We start from the raw sequence: 22,446 nt of genomic DNA, 5'->3' as shown, positions 1-22,446 counted from the left end.
AACCTCAGCAGCTGTGTGTGATTTTGTATTCATATCATCTGGGGGGCTTCTTTCTTGTTGTAGTTTTTTTTTCCCTTTCCTTCTTCTTCTTCTTCTTCTTCCTGTCTGTGCTGACACCTTGTTCTGTGCGCTGGAGGCCCTTTATGGTCAGATCATGGATGGGAGCTGCTTCGTGTCAGCTGCACTGCCTCTATTTCTGAGTTTCCACTTCATCTGGGAAATAGTGGACAGACTCTTTTCTATTTTCAGCAGTGTTTCAAATTTAGGAGAAAGGACATCCATGCTCTTTTTTTAATAGCTCATCTTTGTCTTCCATGTTATTTCTGCCATTTTAATTTCTTCTTCTTTTTTGGTTTTCAAAGCAGTTTTGGTATGAAGTGTTACTAATTGACATTCATGAAGGTTCTCTCATATTTAAGTGCACAGCCTTAATTCATGCATTTCAAAAAATAATTGGTGGGAAAAATTATCCCGTAGCTATTGGATATAAAATTTCAACTAGTTTAAAAAAATGTTTATAAGCCATATTTGAGATTTTCAGTAATGCCTATATTCATGTACTGCAGTTAGTAGAGCAGTCTGTAATGGCAGAGAGAGACATGGTACTCAGAGAGTTTAAAACTTTGAGAAATCCTTTTTAAAGCTTATTTTTGAGAGACAATGATCAACCACTTTAGGCACCTTTGACAGCTGATCACATGAAATGTTTTAAGTCTGCTCTGACCATTTAAATTTGAATTAATTTAGGTAATACTCCAAAATAGCTCCCCAAATATGTGCCCACAGGCAGGGCCGAGTGGGAAGACTTTGATAATAGATTGCATAGCTGATGAGTATAGTGTCAGACGGCTCACTGTAACTACCTACAAAATACTAAGTTTGTAAGAGTTAGTAAAAAGTAATAAATCACAGCTTAAATGGTTTAAATACAAATGTGACTAAATGATTTTTAAAAAAGAAGCGTTTGGAAAATATGTAAAATGTTAGAAATCAGTCAAAAAACATCTGGTGAATTTTAAAGCTAACATAAGAAAAATAAAAAGTCTGGACTCACTGTTTAAAATTTTACATTTCATATTTAAACACTTTAAAATTAATTTCTAACACTGCAGTAATTACATTTTAAAATGTAGAAATAATTAAATGAAGCATCACATAACTTTTTCTTCTTCTTCTTCTTCTTTGTTTAATGATTATTTCCTATCATAGTCTGGACCCGCTGTCGAATACTCCCCGCTGGACACACACAGACACAGACGCACAGTCGGACGGGGCGAGCACTGCTTGGTAAACAATCGCAGCCACACATGCTCACGCTAGGAAGGAACATGAAAACAGCACTAATGGGAAAAAGATGAGAGGGCTCACAGCGAGCACACCCAGAGAGGAGGAGGAGAGCGAGCCGGCAGTCGGACACCGCTCGCTGCCTCAGCCCTGCATGCCGGCACACAAAAACAGCCCTCAGATAGAAAGATAGTTCCTGAGGTCACACTGTTTAAAAAAAAAAAAAAAAAGGAAAAAGATTGGTGGGTTAAAAAGCACTCAGCTGATTTACAGCCTCTGTGAACTCGTGTGATTATTTTATCCGAACGTTATATTATTATAATTTTGCTGTACTACTTTATTTCTTTCCAGCTATTAGAGCTAAATTACCTTAAATTATTTTTGCTTTTTTGTCAAATATATTTAGAATGTTTTATTTACCCACAAATTCTTCCAGTTACAATCTGGCAAACAGTCATATTTATTTGTAAATAAAAAAAAAACTAAATAAAATTTTAAACATGTTTAACCACTTGCCATAATGGTCGTGCGCTGTTCCTGTAAAAAAAGAAGAAGAAGAAGGACGGCCTTGTGCTGTGAGGGGAAAGAGTGTGTCATCTTGTTTATTTTCCTTTGGTTTGCTGTCTTTTTCCAGGCCATGGGGCGCGATGATAACAAAAAAATATTGCGGGCGTCCGTGTCTTCACAGCGGACTGCCCTCCCCCACCACCACCACCATTACCACCACCAGACTGGATCCGACGGGGGACCGCAGGGCCCTCGCAGCAACATTTTTGCCGTGAGGGAGAGGAGCAGAGAAGTTACCGCCTGTGAGTCAATGACGGCTCGCTGCTGATTCCCCTCACATGTTTTGCTTGTTTTTTGGGGGCTTTTTGCTTTTTTCATACAGGCACAAATCAGCTCCCCTCTCTGTCCCAGTGAGGTCTCATCCTCCAGAGTTAATACTGGCCGCCGTCACAAGCTACGGAACTGGTCTTGATTAGTGCTACTGAACTGAGATACTTATGTACGCCACATCCTTCTGGAAAAACAAAAAAAAAATAATAATAATTACACTCCCAAAAAATTCTCATTAATTTTTCTCCAGACTTCCAACTCCGTCTCCGCGCTCTCTGCCTTATCCGTGGTGTGTATCCACTAAGACTGAATAATATTTGGACAGGTGTTCTTTCATATACATTAACTTGAAGGAGTCTAGCGTGCAGTTTCATAAAGCAGGGGGGAAAAGAAGCATATCCTGGTGAGTGGGTTCTGAAGTTGGTGCTGTATGCTGTAGTCTGTACTGTATGTGTAATCCCTAACAATAAAAAACTGTTTAGCACTAATTTTCCTGTACTTTTAAAACCTTTTTTTCCTCCCCGTTTCAGACAAGAGGAGGCCACATCTGGAAGACAGATGTAGTCCCAGAGCTTGTTCTCTCCCTTTGACTCTTGCTCTCTCTCTCACTGCTTCTCACTCACTCTCTCTTTCTCCTGTCCTTCCCTCCCTCTCCTCTCTTTTTGGGAAACATGAGAGCCGGGCTAATTCTCTCTCTCTCTCTCTCTCTCTCCCTTTTTCTCCCTGCCTTGCTCTCTCCCTCCCACCCTGGCCGGACCACCCACATTCGGAAACGCCTAGCTGCTCCTGAGGCAGAGCCGCCGGCAGCTTAGAGAGACCAAGAGGCAACAGCAAACAAGAGAGATGTAAGGACGGGCCATGATGGACGGTTTAAGCAAGAGTGTCAATTACTGCCGTGTCAAAGCCATTGTGTGCTGCTGAGAGAGTCTGAGGGACTCATCTGCTCCAGCGTGAACCCTGGGCTTTTGTTCCTCGCACCACAGCTATCTATATCCATTCATTTTAATCTGCAGTATGGTAGAAGCCATTGTAGAAAAGCATCTCAAGAGAACACATACATACTACAAGTAACCACAGCTCATCTCTGTGAAGAACAATCACTTCAGATTAAAAAAAAATCACACTGGAGTGTACTTAAAACAGCAGCTTTTATTTGCTTGGTAGGCAGTAAATGATTATCTTTCAGTTCACCTCAGAAAACTTCAAACTTCTATATAAAGGTCAATGTCACCACCTTGTGGATTCTTCTTGGTATTGCCTCCTAACAAAAGTGTTTCAAGCCTTCCCTGTGCCCTCTCTAAAAAGCATAAAACAGGTTCAGGAGTTGTTACTTAATGATAAATAATTTCTTTAGAGATCAGTAATAGTCCACTCATAAGGACGAGCTGCTTGCAAGGTTATGAATAATCGATTTGGCTGTTGTATGATATCCTTTTTATAGGAAAGTTAAAAGGATATTCAAAATTTTCACAGTAATGGGTTTAGATGCAGTTAGTTTGACGAGCTAGTGTAGCGCTAGCTCTGCACTCTAGGTCAACTCTTTTAAGCTTGTTGATTTTTACGTTTTCGCTGACTTTTTTCATTGACAGAGGAAGGGAGGGAAAAGGGAGGGGAAAACACAAACAAACACAGCAAAGTCAGAAACTAGCTTGTGAACACAGCAGCTTAAAAGTTTGACATTTTCCTCAGAAGCTGATGGAGATCAAAAATAGAGCTAAAAGGAAAGGCAAGTTGGACAGAACCAGCCACCCCCAAATAAATTTTATTATGTGTCTTTTCACTGTGTCAAGAACCAACTATTTGCCAACGTGAAAAAAAAAGAACACTGCTAGCAAGCTTGGTTAGAAAGCTGCATTCATCAGGACATCTCGGATGCTCTGTTAGGTCCCAGTCACAGAGGCCTCCACAACCAGCTGATAACTAACGGTCTTTAGGAAAAAAATGTGCATTCCCTGATCAATTGGCAAGTGGCTGCAGAAAGTTGTGTGCTATCACTAGTTGAAATAAGGTGTGTCCAGTGCTCCACTGAAAACCTCTGATTACTTTGGTTACAGCAAACTGCTGCAGTCTCCCACAGTTTGCATGGAAGACAAGTTTTCGCTACCACTCAGTGGTTTGTTTACAGACGAGATGGCGTCTTCATGTACTTGAAGTACAGAAAGAGGCAAAGATCTGAGTCATGCCGACAATATTGAATACTAAGCTAGCAAAAAAGACAGCGGCAGTTACATTTGAGAACATACCAGCCGAAAGATTTTTCAAATCCAGCAAACCCGTAAATAATTGTCCTTATTTACGGGTTAAAACTGATCTATAAAGCATTATTTGTAATCAGGGAAACATGTTATTTTGTGTTAGTGGGTAAGCCCACAGCCCAGTAATACAGTGGTTTGTGGAACACAGTAGAGTGGCTTTAAGGTGCAACTTAAACATGAGATTGCTTCTCATTTAGTTTTCTCTGTTTTTCTTCGCCCCACTTCAGTAGCCACAGACCCCACTGTGGCCCCAACCATACCTCCATACGTCCCTCCCACGAACAGACCGACCAGTGACCCCAGCAGCGACTCCCTTCTCACCAGAGAGGACAGCCACCTAATCCACCCAGTCAGCTTTTCCCACAAGCCCCCGAGGAAAGACGGAGCAGAGGTGGAAGGTGAAACATCAGTAGAGGGAAAAATGCTATCTACATCCACATTCAGGTCACCTATGCTCCTCTCTGCTTCTTCGCGGACCTCTTCCAATTCTTCCTCATTCTCCAGTTGGGAGTCTGTGGGAGACACCTGGTCATTCAGCTCCTCTCTTCTTTGTCTCACTATCTCTGCCTGCCTCTCTCTCACCCTTTCCTCAGCCTCCTGGTACAGAGGGCAGCTAAAGTGTAAACCCCCACTCTTCATAACTGCCTGCTCGACTTTCTCCAGCAGCTCCTCCACCGATGTCCTTCCATCTTGTTCTCCACTGCGGGCTTCCAGGGTGTGGTAGCGCTCTCCACATCTCTCCACCAGCTCCATTAGGTCCTTTCGCCATGTGACGAGGTATTCTTCCAGCTGCTCGTCCTCATCCAGCACATCTGTGTGGGTGAAGAGTATGATGGTATTTCTGCTTACAGCAGAGGAACCAAAGAGCTTCTTCAGGACATCCAGTGCCTTGGCCTCTTCATCAGCCGGCTGGTTTGCTGGGACACAGAGCAGAAAGGCGTGTGGTCCAGGGCTGGATGAGGCAATGAAGGAAGAAATGTAATTTCTTCTTTCCTCTGAGTTACAACCTGAACCGTACCAGGCTGGACTAGAGACTATCACCACCTGCAGAGACGTGACAGAAGCATAAAGAAAAAGCAATTACAATTGATTACAATGCACCTGTTTAAAAAAATGTCTGTCATTTACAAAGATTTTTTTTTTTTACTTTGGTATTCTTAAACTGAACTCACTACGTGAATGAAGTTCAGTCTGTGTGTGCATGGCAATTCCAAAATTTCTTCACAAATTTCATGGATATTTACACTTTTATAAGGATTAAAGTCAGTAAATTCAGAGATTTACTGAACACATTTTTCATGTTGGAAACAAAAGCACTGAAAAAATATGAAAAGACTGAACTACATTGGACTGCACTGTTGAGATACCTTTGCATCTTTATCTATAAGTGTGTTTAGGACTTACTCTTGTCTTAATAATACACTAACTCTATAGCAAACCCTAATATTACAGCCTTACAGAATCCACTACATGTTAGCATCAGTGGTTCTGCTGATCCACTGAAAGTTACTACAACCTGCAGTTTGCTAGCTCCCTTTGACCTGTAAATTGTTCTTGGATGTCAGAATTTGAATTGCAGAAGCCAGTTTAACACAGATTTATGGATCAATCTGTTACCAGTGAAAGCTATGGAACCAAGGAACAAATCTCAGGGCTCAAACACAACTAATTCAAATTACTACTTGAGGCTGGCTCCAAAAGCGAGTCGATCCTCTGCTGTTAAAATACTCGACTCAGAAATGAAAATAACACATTTACAGCTAAAACAGTTTTGGTCTCAAACATTTATTCACATCCTTATAACAATTGTATGTTTGTATAATCCACCTATTTGAATTTTTTAAGGCTAGTCAGTTGAGTTCTTGCTTGTGGCCCTTTGGCCTGTTTTTAATAGCTTATCTGACAAATAACAAAGCTTTCTGTGTGGCACAGCCCGTCCGAGAAGTGTGCACTCCAGTTTTGGTTAGTAAAACTTGAGTATTTTATTAGTTTATTACAAGGCATTAGCCAGTATCTCTGTTCATACAGTTTACAGATGCAGGTTGGCAAGCAAGCTTGTTAGCATTAGCTTATGATACAGAAATTCACAATCTTGACCTAATACGGGCACTTCTGACTCGGAAAAAAACAAAAAAAAAAAAACATTGGTGGAAGCCAAACCCTAATGTTAAAAAATTAAGATTAAAAAATGTGGGTCACAACCACAGTGGCTACATCCATCTTTTATTTACAGCCTGTGTATATCTTAATCTCCCTCCCCTTCATCCTCCTGTCCTTGTCCATTGTCAGCAGTTCCTTCACACTAATAAATGTATCTTGCCTTGTTTTCTTATATTAGAATTACACTAGGCAAGCATTTCACAGCAGTATCATCCACTTTGCCTTCCTTGGAGGCTGTAAAACAAATTTAACTGCATTGACCACCCAGCAGATTCAGGTGTTTGTTTTTGCTTTGGTGTGAAGGCTAATGGTAGAATTACTGAGCCTATTAACCACATTTGTTTGTTTTTTATATATATAGTTGACCACATGAGAGCAACAGCTGCAAAGTGATGAATATATTTAGTATCAGTGTGCATCAAGATTTCACACCATAGAGTACATATAACAAGGCTATGATTTTACAACTAACGTGTTAAAACAAACCCAGGTCTGTTGGCTCAGTTTCTTTTGGCTGGTGCGAGCGCTGTAAACCAAAGCCTTGAGCAGATACGCCCCGAGAGTTTCACAGTTGCTTATTGGTTTTTTTTGCAAAATTTTGAAACCCAGTCATGCTTAATTTTGTGGGTTTTCTTAATCATTTAAATGTGCCTGGTTGGTTAAGCACACATTTCTTTTTTCCTGTGAGGTAAGAAACTCAAATGAATACTGCAAACTGGCTTTTAAATGCATTCGTGCTCATTGTTGCGTCTGAGTACATCAGATTGCATTTCAGATGAGAGGATTCAGTGATGTCGACATGCAAGAAGGTGTTTACAGGAAATGACACTGGACAAAATTCAGACCGCATCTATCATCTGCACGATTAAGCAGCAGCACGTTAACAAGAAGAGAGAGAGAGAGAGAATTTATTAGGAGTTACATTTTCTTTCACACAAACATGTTTCTGTTATTAACCATTGTAACCACTGGTGTCGCCAAAACAACCAGAAATGGATCCTTAATATTTATCATGTTTATATGTTTTTAAACATATATGTTTAAAATATTAACACAAGCCCTTAAATCCTTCATGTAAATATGCCACACAGACTAATTTTCATCTGCAGTCAATGGCAGGTTTATGGCAAACATTAAGACAAACATGAATTTGATGGTCAGTTTGTCGTCTTCACCACTGTAGCTGACAGTTCTTCAGCAACCTGCTACTTGATTTTAGCATGTAGCTGTAAACCAATCAGGCATAACATTTTAACCACTGTCAGGTGAAGTGAGTAACACTGATTATCCCTTGATCGTGGCAGTTTTTAGTGGGTCCTGACTCCTGCCCACCACCAAAAGCTTCAACAATGAGCACATGAGCACCAGAACTGGACCATGGAGCAATGGACGAAGGTAGCCTGGTCTGATAAACCACATTTTCTTGTACATCACATGGATGGTTGGCTGCGTGCGCATCCCTTAACTTAGGAACATCTAGGCTCATGATGCACTGTGGGAAGAAGGTGAGCTGGCAGAGGCAGTGTGATGCCTTGGCCAATGTTTTACACGCAAACCTGGGATCCTGCGAACCATGTGGTTACTTTGACATACCTACCTAAGCATTGTTACAGAACATGAACACCCTTTCATGGAAACAGTATTAACTATGGCTGTGGCCTCTTTCAGCCGGATAATGGACCCTGCTACCAACCAAAAATGGTTCAGGAATGGTTTCAGGAGCACAATGAGTTTGAGGTGCTGACTTGGCTTCAAAATCCCCAGATCTCAATCCAATCAAGCATCCGTGAGATGTGCTGGACAAAGAAGAACAATCAATAGAGCCCTCCCCCCTTCACATTTTGATGCTAGATCAGGCCTTCAGGGGTCTAGTGGAGTCCGTGCCTCGATGGGTCAGGGCTCATTTTGGCAGCAAAAGGGGGACCAACACAATATTAAGCAGGTGGTGATAATGTTATGCCTGATTGTTGTATAATCATATTATGAACATACATCTGGCAGGTTACAGTAGGTGGACTAAATGTAGGTAAATTATTACTTTATAGACTAAACTTAAAACTAAATCATATTTAATCTAAATTGTAATAATTTTGTCTGAAACAGGCCTCTTATGTAATGAGACACTGAGTCTCAATGACCACCATTATAAAAAAAAAGTTAACCAAAAAAAAAAAAAAAAAACATAAAACAACAGAGGACCCAAAATTGAACCCTGGGGTACTCCGATATTAATGTTAACTGTTTAGGAAATTAACACATTAATAGATAATAAAGTTTTTGTTTTTTTATTGACATTTATACTCATATTTTAAGGTATTGTATTTTGTAAACATCTGGCTATAATGTTTCAAAAGCACAAAAGAGACATGCAGACTTCAGAAATAAGCAGGTGAACTTATAAAGGACCACAGTCCATACTCGTCAGTTATTGTTACCTGTCTGCCCGCGACTTCCCCTCTGTGTTTGCTGCACTCCTGGACAGCATCATCATCTGTGTCCTGCTGGTAGTCTTGCAGGCCGAGGATTTTGCATATTGCAGTCTTCTTCCCTGCCCCACTCCGGCCCAGCACCACCAGCCTCAGCTCTGCTCAACAAGAGAGAGAAAAAAACGTTTTCATGACACGCTGCACTTATTTCATACACTGAAGTGTGCTCACTTTAAAGGGACCGAGTTTTTAAATTCACTTATAGCCCAAAATAACTGCCATGTATAAGCTGTCTGCTCTTTATCGTGCGAGTTGTTTACAGAGATAAGGCCCACCCTGTTTGCCGGGTGTGCGTGTCGTAAGCTCGTCTGCTACATTGAGCTTTGAAGCGTTTCACCTCAGCTGGCTGCGCCCTTTGCAGCTGCTGCTTCCCGTAAACCGACCGTGGAGGAGCCGCGCCCCTAACTTTCCTTTCTTATTTCATGGTTTCTGCCCCCGAAACGCCACATGCGAGACAATTTATCAAACCTACCTGACTGTGTAGCAGATGCTGACATTTCTGTTCCTGCTCGCTGTCGTATGTAGCGTTGAATCAGGCGTAAACACACACTTCCTAATTCCTGCGGGCTGACTCAGCCCTGCCTCTGACACTGAAGTTCACTCCGCCAGAGGTGAACACAGCTCCATCTGTTGTGGGAAGTGTTGATGGCACCATGCGCACATCAGGGCATGGATGTCGGCACCGAAGTTTACAATTGTTAACTCGGGGGGAATAATTTACTCAGTTTAACTGGATGACTTTATTTATCAAATGACCAGTTGGTTTTTGAGCATAGACTTCTTACTCATAAGGTAAGACAGATAAGCCATTTATAACTGCACCAATCCATCTGCTGTTAATGCAAATATCTAACCAGCCAATACTCAGTGCATTTAGAAATGCAGACATGGTCAATATGACCTCCTGAAGTTCAAACTGAGCATCAGAATGGGAGAAGAAAAGTGATTAAAGTGACTTTGAACATGGTCTGGATGTTGGTACCAGACGGCCTGGTCTCAAACTGCTGATATACTGGGATTTTACCACACAAACACCTGTAGGGTTTATACAGTTGTCTGAATAAAAGAAAATATCCAATGACTTAGTTAACTGTAATTTAAATAATTACAGCCACAGTATGCACAAGATCTGACTAAACAACGCATCAAACCTTGAAGCTGATGGGCTCCAGCAGCAGAAAACCACACATGGTGCCAGTCCTGTCAGTTATGAAAAAGAAACTGAGGCTACAGTTCACCACAATCAGAGAGTAGTGGATGGTACCTGGTCTGACGAGTCTAAATTTCTACTGTGAAAACTGAATGGTAGGGTCAACATTTGACATAAACATGGAAGCATGGACACTCAGAATTCATTAAAAAATATTAGCTGAATCTGGGAAGTGATCATTTTAATGTTGCCACATGGTTCAAGTTTAAGCCGGCGGTGAATTGTTGGAACAGCTCTTCACGACAACAAAGTCACACCTAAAGGTGTATTCAATCAAGTTTTCACATGTTATATACACAGTAAAATATTACATGTATAAAATGAGTCATTTATACAGAATAAAAGAACAACTAAGCAGATGTGAAATATATTACATTATGTCAGTGATTAGCAGGGAACTTAAAGGTTTCTGTACACTTCTGTAAAAAAGAAAAAAGTTCAATATGTAGACATGTATTGAACTCTCACGCAATTAACGTGCCACTGAAGAGCTAAGCATACACAAACACACACATTCAGTCCACTACATCCATCCATAAAACAGACAGTTGTACAGTAACAGTAAAACCAAGCTGACGTGCCTTGTAAGATTAACATGTTCCATTCAAAAATACAGCAATTAGAAATCTAAGAGAAACAAGTTCTTAAAAAAATACACTTTAAAAACACATCGATGCTAAAAATATCCACATTTTTCAAATGCCAAGCCGAGGCTTAAATTAAAGTCCAAAGGATCTCCCTGGTCAAGTGTTTCTCCCAGATTTCCAGTCATCTTTTCCTCAAAGTCCAGGCATGATGTAGGCGATGTTGTCCAATGTATTTGACTGACAGAAGGAGACAAGAGCTTTGTTAGCAGTTAGCGATAAAAACCACATATTATACATTGAACGGTTATCAAAAACAAGCAGAAACGTTTAACAGCAGAATCTGTGAAGAATTGAATGAAGCTGATGGTACGATACCAGGACGTTTCGAGGACATCCATTTAACTGTGGTATCTGTGCTGTGAGACAGGTCAGCGGGCCCAGCGCGCACAAGATAGAGTCCAGAAGAACAGACAAACTCCCTGATACAGCCACCATCCCCTAGTGCGAGAAAACATGGCTTACTGGTTTCATTGCACATTAACAAATTCAATTTAAAACTTTGCATTTATGCTTTTATTTCTAGATAAAAGCTTTTATAGGTGTGCGCATTTAAAACTCACCTCTGTTTCCTGGAGCCGATGTCCAATTAGGGACAGAGACTCTCCCAGCAGCTGCAGGTGAGCCGCTGCATCGATGGGATCGACATCTGGGACTCGAGCCGGGGACAGGGACATGGTGCCAGGCGCTCTGGTTGGAGACACCACTCCTGTCGATGTCCCTGCAACTTTACAGAGAAAACGGCACTTACAGACGGCAGCAAAGATCCAACAGTGAGTGGACTAAAAAAAACACCGCGCTCACAGTCAAATATACCTTTGCTTTTGGTCTCGCTGGACGTCTTGTGTTTGACCGTCGTGGCTTCAGCTTTGTTTTGTTTGTGCTGCAAATACTGAGCTTTCTGCCTCCAAACCTACAGAAAAACACACACATGAAGCACACCACCAGCACTTAAGTGTAAGCCACACTGGATTATAGCAAAAGACAAAAACCTACCAGCTTGTCCTTTTCAGGCATCGCCTTCCAAACCTCTGCCAACTTTTTACTCAGTTCGCCAAACACTGCAGATTATATGCAAACCCATTCAGTTTATATGTTTTTTTCTTACCGTTAGATTTAAAGTGCTTCATCACAAATTATACTGTATTTCAAAGTTTTTCTCACCTAGTCCCGGCTGTTCTGCATTTATGTTGACCCTGTACTCCTTACAGAACACCTGATACGCTGTTGTGTTTTTCTTCTTGGGCTTGATGACAGAAAAACAACAACAACAATTGAGCACATCATTAACATTTCCTTACAAAGAACGAGAAATGTAACTAAATACTATCTCACCTTATCTTTATCCTTCTCGTGCTTGTCTCGATCTTTGTCCTCCTTCTTCTTCTTCTCTGTCGTACCGTCGCTGCCTTGGTGGTGGTGCGGAGGGATAGGCGTGCCCATGGCATACATAGGGCCCACAGCACTGTGAGTGACCGTGAGATGGGAGTGACTGTGGCTCTTTGATGAGTCTGGTGACAGTCATACAAAGATAAATGGGCAGATGTAGAGTTAATTACACTGGCTTCAGAAAAGAAATGGGCCCTTTTGTGAAACATTGTTATGGATGGAGTCAGTATTAATACTCATCAATTCAACTGCCCAATAACTGCATTAATTCCCTTCTCCTCTAAGGAAGCAATGACACAATCCTGTGTTGGTCTCTGATGACAGTTTAGTACCTGAAACAGCCTCAAACAAAGCACAACGCTTTGCAGAATATGCAAGAAAACGGTTCCTGCTAAAAGTGGAAACCACAAAAACACGATCAAGTACAACCAGACTATGAAGGAGGAGATACTAGAAGTTGGTGTTATGCAGTCTAAAAGCAAACAAATTTACACCATATGACAGGAAGAGGAAATTACTGATTAGGTTAGACGGTGGGAACGCTGAGCTTTAAGCAGCTGGATAAAAAAGTTCAACCCAAGATCCAACATCCCAGGTGGATTTTTTTTTTTAAAATCACTAACAATATTGTGCAGCTGCTGACTGCCACTAATGGCAGTAGCTAACTGGAAAAGGAGGATGGCAAATAACCTTTATTTACTTAAACTTATAAATGCTGCTGAATACAAGTAGCATTTTTCTATATCATCAGAAATATTGTTATTGAGAATCTGGAGCCTATAGCACCCTCCTCCCAGTGGTTTTTAGCTCACACTTAGTTCAAAGTGCTTCAAAGTGACTAACTCAGAGAGGGCCCTCATGACTAACCCCACCCGTTAAACATGCCTCCAGGCCGGTATCACTACTAGAAAAAGAGGTGGTGGCTGCTGTTTAACCTACATCATTTTAAGCTATAAAGCTTCAGCAGTCACATCAATTCATTTCAGCTTAAGCGTGCTGTAAAATGTAGCAGCAGTGAATAGGAAAAGAATCACTGGCTTTTCCCCTGCCAACGTTACAGCTGTGTTTACATTACAAAGAGCTTTTAAAGACTTCAGCCTCTAAATGCCACCTCCTTCCTTGATATCATTTGCGAAAGCTCTCGGTGAGAACTAAAGGATAATGAAATGCTTCTGCTTCAAACCTAGCTAAATCCCACACTCGACGGTGTCCTCCAAAGCAGAGTTTCCTGGCAGAAACCTTCAAATGCCATTTCCCTTAGTCATCAAAAGCCACTGTGTTGACAGCATTAATCAGAAGACAAATCACATCATGAGACATTCAAACCGGTCAGGTCCCATTCATCAGTCTGCTCAGACTGTTTGTCATAATGTTGTTTGCCAACTTCACACACTAGTTTTTATCTTAATGTACTTGACATGACAACAATATACTCTTACCACAGTTGTTTATTCTTTTTTGTTGATCACATTTTTATGTTTATCTTTATTTTGAACACTATGCACACTGTAGTTTGTTTTATCTTTATCATTGTTTATTCTATTACAGTTGCATTGTGTGGTTACTGCTGATCCTTGTTTCATGCTGAACTGGGCTTTCATGAGGCAATCACTTACCTATGCCTCACTGACTTGAGGTGAACACTGAACCTGAACATAGGAAGCCGATTTTAAAAATGCTTTATGAAAACAGAGGATATCAGACACCTGAAACATTTAGTTTGCTAGCCCTAGAAATGTGTCTGTCACCCAGAGAGGAACAGCTCAGGCTCCACTTGCCCTCCTCACGCTGTCGAGCACTGAAATACTTTCCAAGTTAACTCATTATCGCCTTGCAGCTGTTTGTTTGTTTTTCTGTCTTTTTATCCAACACAATGACAGTGGATTTGATTTTGACATCTGACAGTATGTTACTATTTTTTTTTTTTTAAATGGAGCATAAACTGAAGCTAACTGTATCTCAAGTAACTACAGACTTATACAGACATACACTGTTACCTTCACTTGAGGTGGAAAAACGTTCATATTTAGCCAGTCCTCTTGGACACTTTGCTTAAGCAAACAGCCTAAACTATTTTTAGAGAATGCTGAGTTTTCTGGAGTTGCCCTGATGTTTAATTTATTTTTAACTTAGTGTATTGCATTTAGCTGCGTTTTCTGAAAGACTGATTGCACCACATTAATACCATGACTCAGGGTCGTTATACCAAAGCGCATGACTTTGGTATAACTACCCTGTAAAACACGAATTTAAGTATCACTGTATCAATGTTAGTGCATTTCCTAAGGTTCCTAACATTAGAAAAGTGTATTAGTATAGTAAATCAGCACGTGTTATGTTGTTAACAGTTATGGTTACAGTTATGCTGACACTTTTAACAACTAACAAAAACCATGGGGAGAGTTGAAGCTGACTAAAGCTAAATTTTCCAAGTGAAACCCTGATGCAGCAGGTTTCCTCTTGTCAGCCATAAGGAAACCAATTATTAAATGTTGGCATGAAACCACAATAACTGCTGGCAGCTAGACATGAGTCTGGCTAGCTGGCTAACTAGTAAAGACGGTCCCAAAAAGTGTAAACTGTGTTTTTATGATCATGTATAAACAATAGAGACGCCTCTGTTTCCACAGTTTGATTCCAATACCAAAAATGCAGGACAAAGTGTTTCCAAAAAAATGCTTCTGAGTGAACTCACCGCTAAATCCTTTGCTGTGCTTCTTGTCCTTCCCACTTTTCTCCTTGTCTCTGTCTTTTTCTTTGTCCTTTTTCTTTTTGCTTTTCTTGCTCTTCTTCTTCTTTTTTGACAAGTGCGTATATGAATCGTCTATAACCAGTTCACCTGCCTCCAGTTCTGCCCCAGAAGAAGAGCTTTCATCTCCCATGCCACCTCCATAATGTCCTTCATACCAGAGTAGAATAACAAATATTAATTTAAGAAAAAATAAAAACTGAGGAAATGGATAGTGTGCTGTGTATACAGAACTGTGCAAAAGTCTTAAGTCAGACTTTTTTTTTGTAAGTGATTAATCCAAATTTGAACATTTTTTGATCGAATGTACAGATTCATCCTACCTTCCACTTCCACCTCTTTCCCCACCACAGGCAGCGGATCTCTATTCTGCTGCAGCTTCTTCTTGGGCGACTTTGAAGGTAGTGCCCCCTCCCGATCCTTCTCTTTCTTCACCCCTCCTTTGGAGGAGTGCGGCGTGCATGGGAAGCTCTCTCCCTCCTCTTTCTCTGGCGACATGATGAGCTTCATCTTCAGCCCATCCGCTTCACGTAATGTCAAGGGCTCTTCTTTGGGGACGCCGCCGTGGAACAGAGAGGATTTGGAGGAAGAGGAGCTGGAGGAGTGCTTCTTGGAGGAAGATGATGACGAAGAGGTGGGACGGGAGTGAGAGAAAGAAGAATGGCTCCCCGTGCTTCCACCGCCGCCGCTGCTCTCACGTTTGCGGTCCTTGGAAGAGTGCGAAGAAAAGGACGGGTAGGAGGGCTTCTTATGCAAGTGGGGGCTGGGATCTGAACCTGTGGCCAGGGGAGAGGTGATAGCCTGCAGGAGACCCATCGCCGTATCTGTGGGATGGGATGATGAGGGAGAAGAAAGGGGCGGGGAGCGGTCCGAAGACTTGTGCTTCTTCTTGTGGGGAGGAGGGCCTGAACCATCATGGTCTGTTGAGAGAATAAAAAGGAAGAAAAATACAAGCTCAATTACAAGAACACAACATGACAATATATCTTCCCAGTGTTAAATTAAAACACAACCACTCACCTCTGTAATGGTAGTCATCGCTATGCTTTTTCTTCTTTTTGTGTGATTCTCCTCCCAGCATGAAAAGTTCTGAATCCTGATTTGAAAAATATCAAAACCATAATAAATAGCTTCCATCATGAACACTGACGGTGAGCTACTGATGACAAATAACTTACCTTAGGCCTTTTCTTGGAAGACTTCCGTACTTCAGCAGCAATCTCCTCCTCTTCCCTCAACAGATCTTTGTACGACCTCCTCTTCTCCCTCTGGCTGCGACCAGCCACGAGCCCCCTGTCTCCCTCCATTCCCACATCTAAAATGCACAAAATCCACGTCATATTTCTGGCTTCCACAAGAAAAAAAACCCCTAATTATTCTGGTCACATGTGCATCTCATTCAGAAGAGCAGCGATTAGACTAAAATGCAGTTTTGTTACAGTTCGTTTGTGTTTCTGGGGGTACTAAAGTCACACTTCATTACCAATGGCTTCTCTACCCTTGATCTCCTCAAAAGCCATGGTCTCCCCTTTGCCAACACTTGATATGAGATGTCAGACAACACACCGACCTGTTAAGTAAAAACACCAAGAGCAAAAATCAAAACACTAGTCCAGACATTAAATAACATATCAACACCAGGGGGAAAGAGAGTCAGAGCAGTTTCAGTAAATGTTACAAGTGAAAATAATAGTCAGGTATAATTTCCTTGCAAACAGATTATGTCTTGCTTTAACTATTCCCGGTTAATCCTACACTCAGCCCTCGAAGCAGCTTGGATGTACCTAAAAGTGCTCAATGAGTAGCAGTTACTTCAGGAAAAATGCTATTTGTGTTATACTGCATTTATAATATGGCCCCACTCCTATAAAAAGAGTTACAGAAAACTACAGCTAAAGAAAATTTCCCGCCTACTTTCGTAAAGATACACAAACACACCCCCCTCTCTATCCACTTTCACCCTGTCGCTTCCCAACATTTAAAGGCTCCCAATCAGTCATGCCGAGTGTGCCTTGAGCTAGCCGGCGAACAGCGCTAAGGAAAGCCCGAGGCTTTTCCCACAAGCTAGGCCGCGGTCAGCTCAAGTGGACAAAAGAAACCCGCGGGCATGCGTTTAACTCCGCTCCTGTCTCCATCTCCTATGCAGTGCAAGAATGTGTAGTTTGGAAACACCGGGAGGTGAAGAAAAATAATTTTTACTACCTCCAAGAGATCTCCAATTTACGCGGGTCCCGTCGCCATCTTTAGTATCGGCGAGACAATACGCGTCGGTGCGGGGGGAGGGGCTTAGGTAACGTAGCCAATCGGCGTAAAAGTAGCCATATTAGCAAGCCTTTGATTAAATCTCTGTATCCACTGAAACAAATGACAACTACAAAGGCCCTCTCATATAAAGACACAGACAAAAATACTATACATATATCCAAAGATAACAATTTATTGATTTACATCAGTTTCTAACAACCAAGTCAATCTTACAGTACAGTTCACACAGACATGCAACACAAGAGGAAAAGGCAACGATACAAAGAGGCTGTCCATAAGAACCAAAAATCACAACAGTGATAAATGTTAAATTATTTTGTCTCAAATAATCTTTACTGGTAACCTGCAAGAAATTAGCATGAGCACACAAACACAATCGCACGTTGACTCAAATGCTGTCACTCGCGCAGCACTTCCACTAGCTTCCTGTTCTCAGTGTGTTTTGTCCTGGTGAGGGGGGTTCTTATATGATTAGCATCTAATCATTTTAGCCAAGATAATAATGTTGTGTAGCACTGTTAGCACCCTGGACAAACTGCGAAACTCTCACCGTTGTTTAAGTTCAATCACCAAAACGCACAATTTTTGGCATTCATTAATTTAAAAATAAAAAACGTCAGCATAACATCAAAACAACACTCATTTAAACACACACACACACACACATATATGAAGCCACATGCAGTGGCTTTGTACCCCACCAGTGAGGTACAGCCCACAGTTTGAGAACAACCAAATAATTACCAAAACAAACATATATAACAAAAAGTACAACTGTTCCAAAGGGCAATTTATCTTAACGCTCAGTTTAAGAGATGACCACAGCGTGGTGGTTCAGCTCGTGCTGGCCAGGTCGAAGCTAGTAAAGCAGAAGCTTGTGCCCCCCCCCCCAAAAAAAGAGGCGCTGAGTTTCACTTCTTCAGTGTTTTATCTTCTACCTGTCGCCCAAATTCTGTTTCTGTAGACTGAGTGATGTAAAACTGGCCAATAAGTCAGTCACTTCATCCACCTGTAAGAAAACCACAGAGCTGTGTAAGAGCTGGTGAGAAAAAAAAACACAAATCTAAAATACATATTAAAGTTTTGTTGCGTTGTCCAAATATTATGCGTCCATCTGAATAGGAGAATTGAAGACTGAGTGATGAGGTCTCACCTGCTCTTTGGTGCGCGTGTGCTCCAACTGTGTCGAAATGTGCTCCAGCCTCTCTTTAGCTTCACTCTGGCCCATTAAATTCAGGTATTCTCTCAGCATCTGAATAATCTGACAGGCAGATAAAAAAAAAAAACATAAAAATTCTCCATCAATGGGGAAGAGCGGCAGAGTCAGACTGCGTGTTTCCAAACTCAGTTTGCATCTACTATTCTAAGAAAGTAAAGCCATTTTCTACCTGTGTGACTTCCCCTCTCAGTGTTTCTAAGCTGCGTGAATCTCCCTCCTGCAAAATGTTCAGCTTAGAGCGTGCTAGATGCAGTGGGGTCCTGCCAGCTCGATCAAGGGCATCCACGCGGGCTCCTTAAGAAAAACAATAACAAACAAACCTCTCAATTACCCATTACCTTCAATTGCCTTTAAATTCTAATTAAGTTATCATCACATTTCCTCATTTATTAACTCAGATTAAAGATGGCAGCCATGAAGAAATCAATTATCAAGCTAACGAGTTTCCCGTCCAACATATGAGCTACATGGTTTGTTTTTTTCTAGTGAGGCCTTTCTGGTCAGATGGGAATATGGCACAATTTGGGGAAAAACAACAGACATCCACAGGGCATTTGAGTCAAGAGCCTCATTTGGTGTTGTAGATCAAAACCAGAGATTGTATATAAAAGATGGACAAAGTCACTGTGACATCACCAACTGTTTAGCGAAACCCTGTTACGAAGGTTTCTTACAGTTCTGAAACCAGAACTGAAGAGTGAGGGGCAGTAAGGCCAAGAAACAAGAATACTGCAAGCTTAGAGGCTGATGGAGGCTCAATCACACAATAAAGTGAGCGTACTGATCAAGGGAGGTGGGAATATTATTTGATAGATTTCTATAAAACCAATGCGTCGCCTCCTTGTGGCCATTAAAATGAGTCAGAGGTTCTGGGCACTTCCATATTTGCATAGTTTTTCAGATCTGGAAGCTATGTCCATCTTTTACGTACTCAGTCCATGCTCAAAACCTGCCTCAAGCTGTCTTTCTTCAGGCTAATATTAGCTTGTGTACTTTATTAATTTATTAGCTAACACCATAAATTAGCCACCGCCAGAGTCAAGTATCATGTCTAATTTAAAGCTAGCTGGCTAACTACAACCCTACTAACACCACATTGTACTGCATGTTGTCTGGTGTATTACCATATCAGGACACTCTGTGGTGAATTATTAGCAGCTGATAGACAAATCTCTGATCGGCTGATGCATATGCACTGGATTTTAATTATCTGCCAGACTTGAGCGTTAAGTTTTTGGACAAACTACACTGGTAAAAAACAAATGTCATTGTAACTGGAGTACTCCACCCCCATTTCCACTGTTCCAAGTGCTTAAAAAGAAACATGCATGAATTCTTACACGTTTCCTTAGGGCGATACACCTCCTTATAATATCTAAAGCAATATAGTTCTGGTAATTGTTTCACAAAGATGGAGAATTTAGCTGCTGTACAAAAGTCTTACCTCCCCTTAGCAGTGTGGTGATTACAGGCACATGGTTGGTACAGGCCGCTGTAGGAACATGGGGTGAAAAAAGTGAATTGTGAAAGAAATACACGATCCGATGCAGAAATCTGACTTCAGTTTTAGTTTTGAGTTTTCTGGGTCATGGTCTCTTACCCAGATGGAGGGGGGTATTCCCCAGACTGTCTCGCTGGTTGGGGTCAGCACCGTGGCTCAGCAGCAACTGCACTATAAACATAAAACAGACATTGGGAAAGAACAATGATCAACTGATATTAAATCCAGGTAAAGGTAAGGACATTTATGAGCATCAGTCAGAGTTATATGAAGCGCAGTAAACAAAATCTGCCACTGACAACCTACCAATGCTCTCATTGCCATTGCACGAAGAGAAATGAAGAGCTGTCCTTCCTTTGTCATCTGCTGCACAGGGGTCTATATCATCTTGCAGGAGCTTTCGGACTGAGGAAGAAAATGTGAATTTCAAAAAAAGGAAATAGAAAAACACAACTTGAAGTCATCCCTCCCAGACAGTGCTCGCAAGGTGTTTTACTGTATTCGCCCATGCTTTTGTTTAAGCAAGACCCCATGCAATTCTCTCCTTCTGGGTATAAATGAAAAGTCACTCACTCACCTCCAACTACTTAAAAATGCAGCAGCTAGGCTTTCTGATGTTTTAGCAAATGTCATCACATCACCTCAATCCTGACCTTTCTCCTTGTAGAGTTGATCTTTAGGCCTGATTTTAACTTGTGGGGTGAAACTTTGTGAAGGCTATGATGTAACCTACACTGAAGTGGTCAATGTCGTTGGTGGCATTTGTGCTGGTGCATTAATTACAATGTGGTCACGTCGCAGTGTTTTACTGGCTATTCCAAGAGTAAAAATTACATTTAAAAGCCCAAGGCTCACAAAAAGCACATTTTTGTTAGTATTACTAATTATGTTGGCAATTTGTCTTTCATGTATGTCTATGCCGTGTTTTCCATGTAATCTCTAATGTTACCCTGTTCTGTTTTTGGCTTTAATGTCAGCCTTTCTTTTTAAATTTAATATTCTGGCTTTTGCCTGTCTGTCAACCCTGTTTTAATCTGCTACATAAAAAAAACATTGTTCATACCTGTGTCAATATCATTGCTGTTTGCTGCTTCCCTCAGTCTTTTGGCAGCTGTTAAAAGAAAACATTCAATGACAGGGACATTAGTATTTCTTCCGGATTTCATGGAAAGAAGCAAACTGCACTGCATTAGATGTGAGACCTTATACAGAGGAGCATTTGATCAATTAACAACACAGGAATAAGAACTTCAATACTGAGAATTATGTTCTTATTCACTGTGACACATCTTCTCAGCATGCATTACTTACTGACTTGCATTTTCACTGTTACCATACCAGCTCTCAGTTTATGTGACATTAGCAGTATGAGTTAGTGCTGGTTAGTTAGTTTCAAAAGAATTTGCAAATTGATGATGATTCATCTCATGACATAACCTTTATAGGTTAAAAGCATCGGTATCGGCAACACTCGACCTGTTATTCACTTGGTATCGGATCGATACCAACATTTGCAGTCTTGCACAGCACTACTTAGTTTGTGCAGCGACATTTTCAAACACATAACTACAACTCCGCACACACTATTTCTTTTACCATACCGTTGCTTACCATAAACATCTTTACCGATGGGACCCAGGTTCCGCACGGCTCTGTGGTGCCGCCTGGCCCTGCTCCCCGTTATCTTCCCCAGTTTGCACGCCACATCACCCGCACCGAACTCTCCTCGCCCCGGCTCCCACAGCAAGTGCAGGTACCTCAGTTCTTTGTCGTCTCTCTGTCCGAGTCGACCCAGCACCACTTTGCCCTCCCCTGTCCCACTCATCCCAAACCCGACAGCACCGTTGCCCATGTCGTCCATCCCGTCCACGTTACCCCGCTGCTGCTCCCTGTCCGCCGCTCCCTCTACGGGTCCCTGCTCCACCATGTATTCCCCCTCCGAGCTGGACGGGTCATTATCCGAGGCAGGGATAGCGCTCCACCCATCCATACTTTATCTTGGCATAGAGAAGCTATTTTTGCGCTGTACTCGTTGCATAAGGTACCTTACAACTCCTGCTGAAGCTAAAGGGAAATAAAGCCGCGAGTAGCATCGGGAGTCCGCCTCGTCTGAAGCATGTTTATCTTGCACCGACTCTTCGGGCCGTTACACAGCGTCAGAAAACACAGTTACTCTCCCGGTGGCGTCACTGCATCCTGGAAAAATGTAAAGTGTTTAAACTGCGGACGCCTTTTTCCTTCACACATCAAAATGTCCCCTATTGCACATTTTCCACTTCATCGGGTAAAAGCCACGCCCATCATACAGCCAACAACCTCGAAGTATGAATCACCAATCAGATTAAGAGATGCTCACTCACTTCCGTCCAATGGCACGATCGCAATCGAGCAGCCAATCAAACTGTTCCAGTGCTGGGCCGACGATTGCGCTGGGCATGCGCACTGAG

The 22,446-nt window shown here is 41.7% G+C and overlaps 3 protein-coding genes and 1 long non-coding RNA gene across 7 annotated transcripts in view; 1 reads left to right on the top strand and 3 right to left on the bottom strand.

Moving 5' to 3' along the window:
- The window catches only part of LOC113021272 (uncharacterized), a 48,815-nt gene extending 44,150 nt beyond the window's left edge, over positions 1–4,665 (top strand). For 3 of the 4 annotated variants that reach the window (XR_003272269.1, XR_003272271.1, XR_003272270.1), the window contains 3 exons: positions 1,210–1,287; positions 1,919–2,966; positions 4,604–4,665. This is a non-coding gene — a long non-coding RNA (uncharacterized LOC113021272). The remainder of the gene's footprint in view (positions 1–1,209; positions 1,288–1,918; positions 2,967–4,603) is intronic. The other variant, XR_003272272.1, reaches the window with a different exon arrangement.
- LOC113021257 (GTPase IMAP family member 7) lies at positions 3,251–9,704 on the bottom strand. Its single transcript, XM_026165816.1, has 3 exons — positions 9,495–9,704; positions 8,972–9,120; positions 3,251–5,420 (listed from the first exon to the last, which is right to left on the bottom strand). The coding sequence occupies exons 1-3, from the start codon at positions 9,517–9,519 to the stop codon at positions 4,566–4,568; spliced, it is 1,029 nt and encodes a 342-aa protein (XP_026021601.1). The 5' UTR covers positions 9,520–9,704; the 3' UTR covers positions 3,251–4,565.
- A 692-nt stretch (positions 9,705–10,396) lies between these two features.
- Positions 10,397–17,357, bottom strand: hmgxb4a (HMG box domain containing 4a). The gene is made up of 13 exons (XM_026165797.1): positions 17,217–17,357; positions 16,498–16,584; positions 16,193–16,329; positions 16,035–16,110; positions 15,338–15,934; positions 14,961–15,164; positions 12,212–12,387; positions 12,041–12,122; positions 11,873–11,937; positions 11,693–11,789; positions 11,440–11,603; positions 11,195–11,317; positions 10,397–11,056 (listed from the first exon to the last, which is right to left on the bottom strand). The coding sequence occupies exons 2-13, from the start codon at positions 16,532–16,534 to the stop codon at positions 11,012–11,014; spliced, it is 1,803 nt and encodes a 600-aa protein (XP_026021582.1). The 5' UTR covers positions 16,535–16,584; positions 17,217–17,357; the 3' UTR covers positions 10,397–11,011.
- Positions 17,358–17,431: 74 nt separating this feature from the next.
- ankrd54 (ankyrin repeat domain 54) lies at positions 17,432–22,345 on the bottom strand. Its single transcript, XM_026165820.1, has 8 exons — positions 21,611–22,345; positions 21,063–21,110; positions 20,306–20,404; positions 20,099–20,170; positions 19,943–19,990; positions 18,668–18,792; positions 18,433–18,540; positions 17,432–18,288 (listed from the first exon to the last, which is right to left on the bottom strand). Exons 1-8 carry the CDS (start codon positions 21,987–21,989, stop codon positions 18,214–18,216), a joined length of 954 nt encoding a protein of 317 aa, XP_026021605.1. The 5' UTR covers positions 21,990–22,345; the 3' UTR covers positions 17,432–18,213.
- Positions 22,346–22,446: the final 101 nt, after the last annotated feature.

The sequence above is a fragment of the Astatotilapia calliptera genome, chromosome 4 (genome assembly GCF_900246225.1).
Source record: "Astatotilapia calliptera chromosome 4, fAstCal1.2, whole genome shotgun sequence".
NCBI classification, from domain to species: Eukaryota; Metazoa; Chordata; class Actinopteri; order Cichliformes; family Cichlidae; genus Astatotilapia; species Astatotilapia calliptera.
The sequence above is the reverse complement of the archived record's forward strand: the minus strand, read 5'-3'. Positions and strand labels throughout refer to the sequence as shown.

Bases quoted from the DNA above. Each gene is read 5' to 3' on its own strand.
- LOC113021257 (XM_026165816.1), bottom strand. From the start codon at position 9,519: ATGTCAGCATCTGCTACACAGTCAG. The intron at 9,121-9,494 runs GTAGGTTTGATA...CTTGTTGAGCAG, and splicing joins AGCATCTGCTACACAGTCAG to AGCTGAGGCTGGTGGTGCTG. The intron at 5,421-8,971 runs GTAACAATAACT...ACGTCTCTGCAG, and splicing joins GGGAAGTCGCGGGCAGACAG to GTGGTGATAGTCTCTAGTCC.
- hmgxb4a (XM_026165797.1), bottom strand. From the start codon at position 16,534: ATGGCTTTTGAGGAGATCAAGGGTAGAGAAGCCATTG. The intron at 15,935-16,034 runs GTGAGTGGTTGT...TTCTCTCAACAG, and splicing joins CGATGACTACCATTACAGAG to ACCATGATGGTTCAGGCCCT. The intron at 12,123-12,211 runs GTGAGATAGTAT...TCTGTCATCAAG, and splicing joins ACGAGAAGGATAAAGATAAG to CCCAAGAAGAAAAACACAAC.
- ankrd54 (XM_026165820.1), bottom strand. From the start codon at position 21,989: ATGGATGGGTGGAGCGCTATCCCTGCCTCGGATAATGACCCGTCCAGC. The intron at 21,111-21,610 runs GTAAGCAACGGT...TTCTTTTAACAG, and splicing joins CATCGGTAAAGATGTTTATG to CTGCCAAAAGACTGAGGGAA. The intron at 20,405-21,062 runs GTATGAACAATG...TTTCTTCCTCAG, and splicing joins CAGCAATGATATTGACACAG to TCCGAAAGCTCCTGCAAGAT.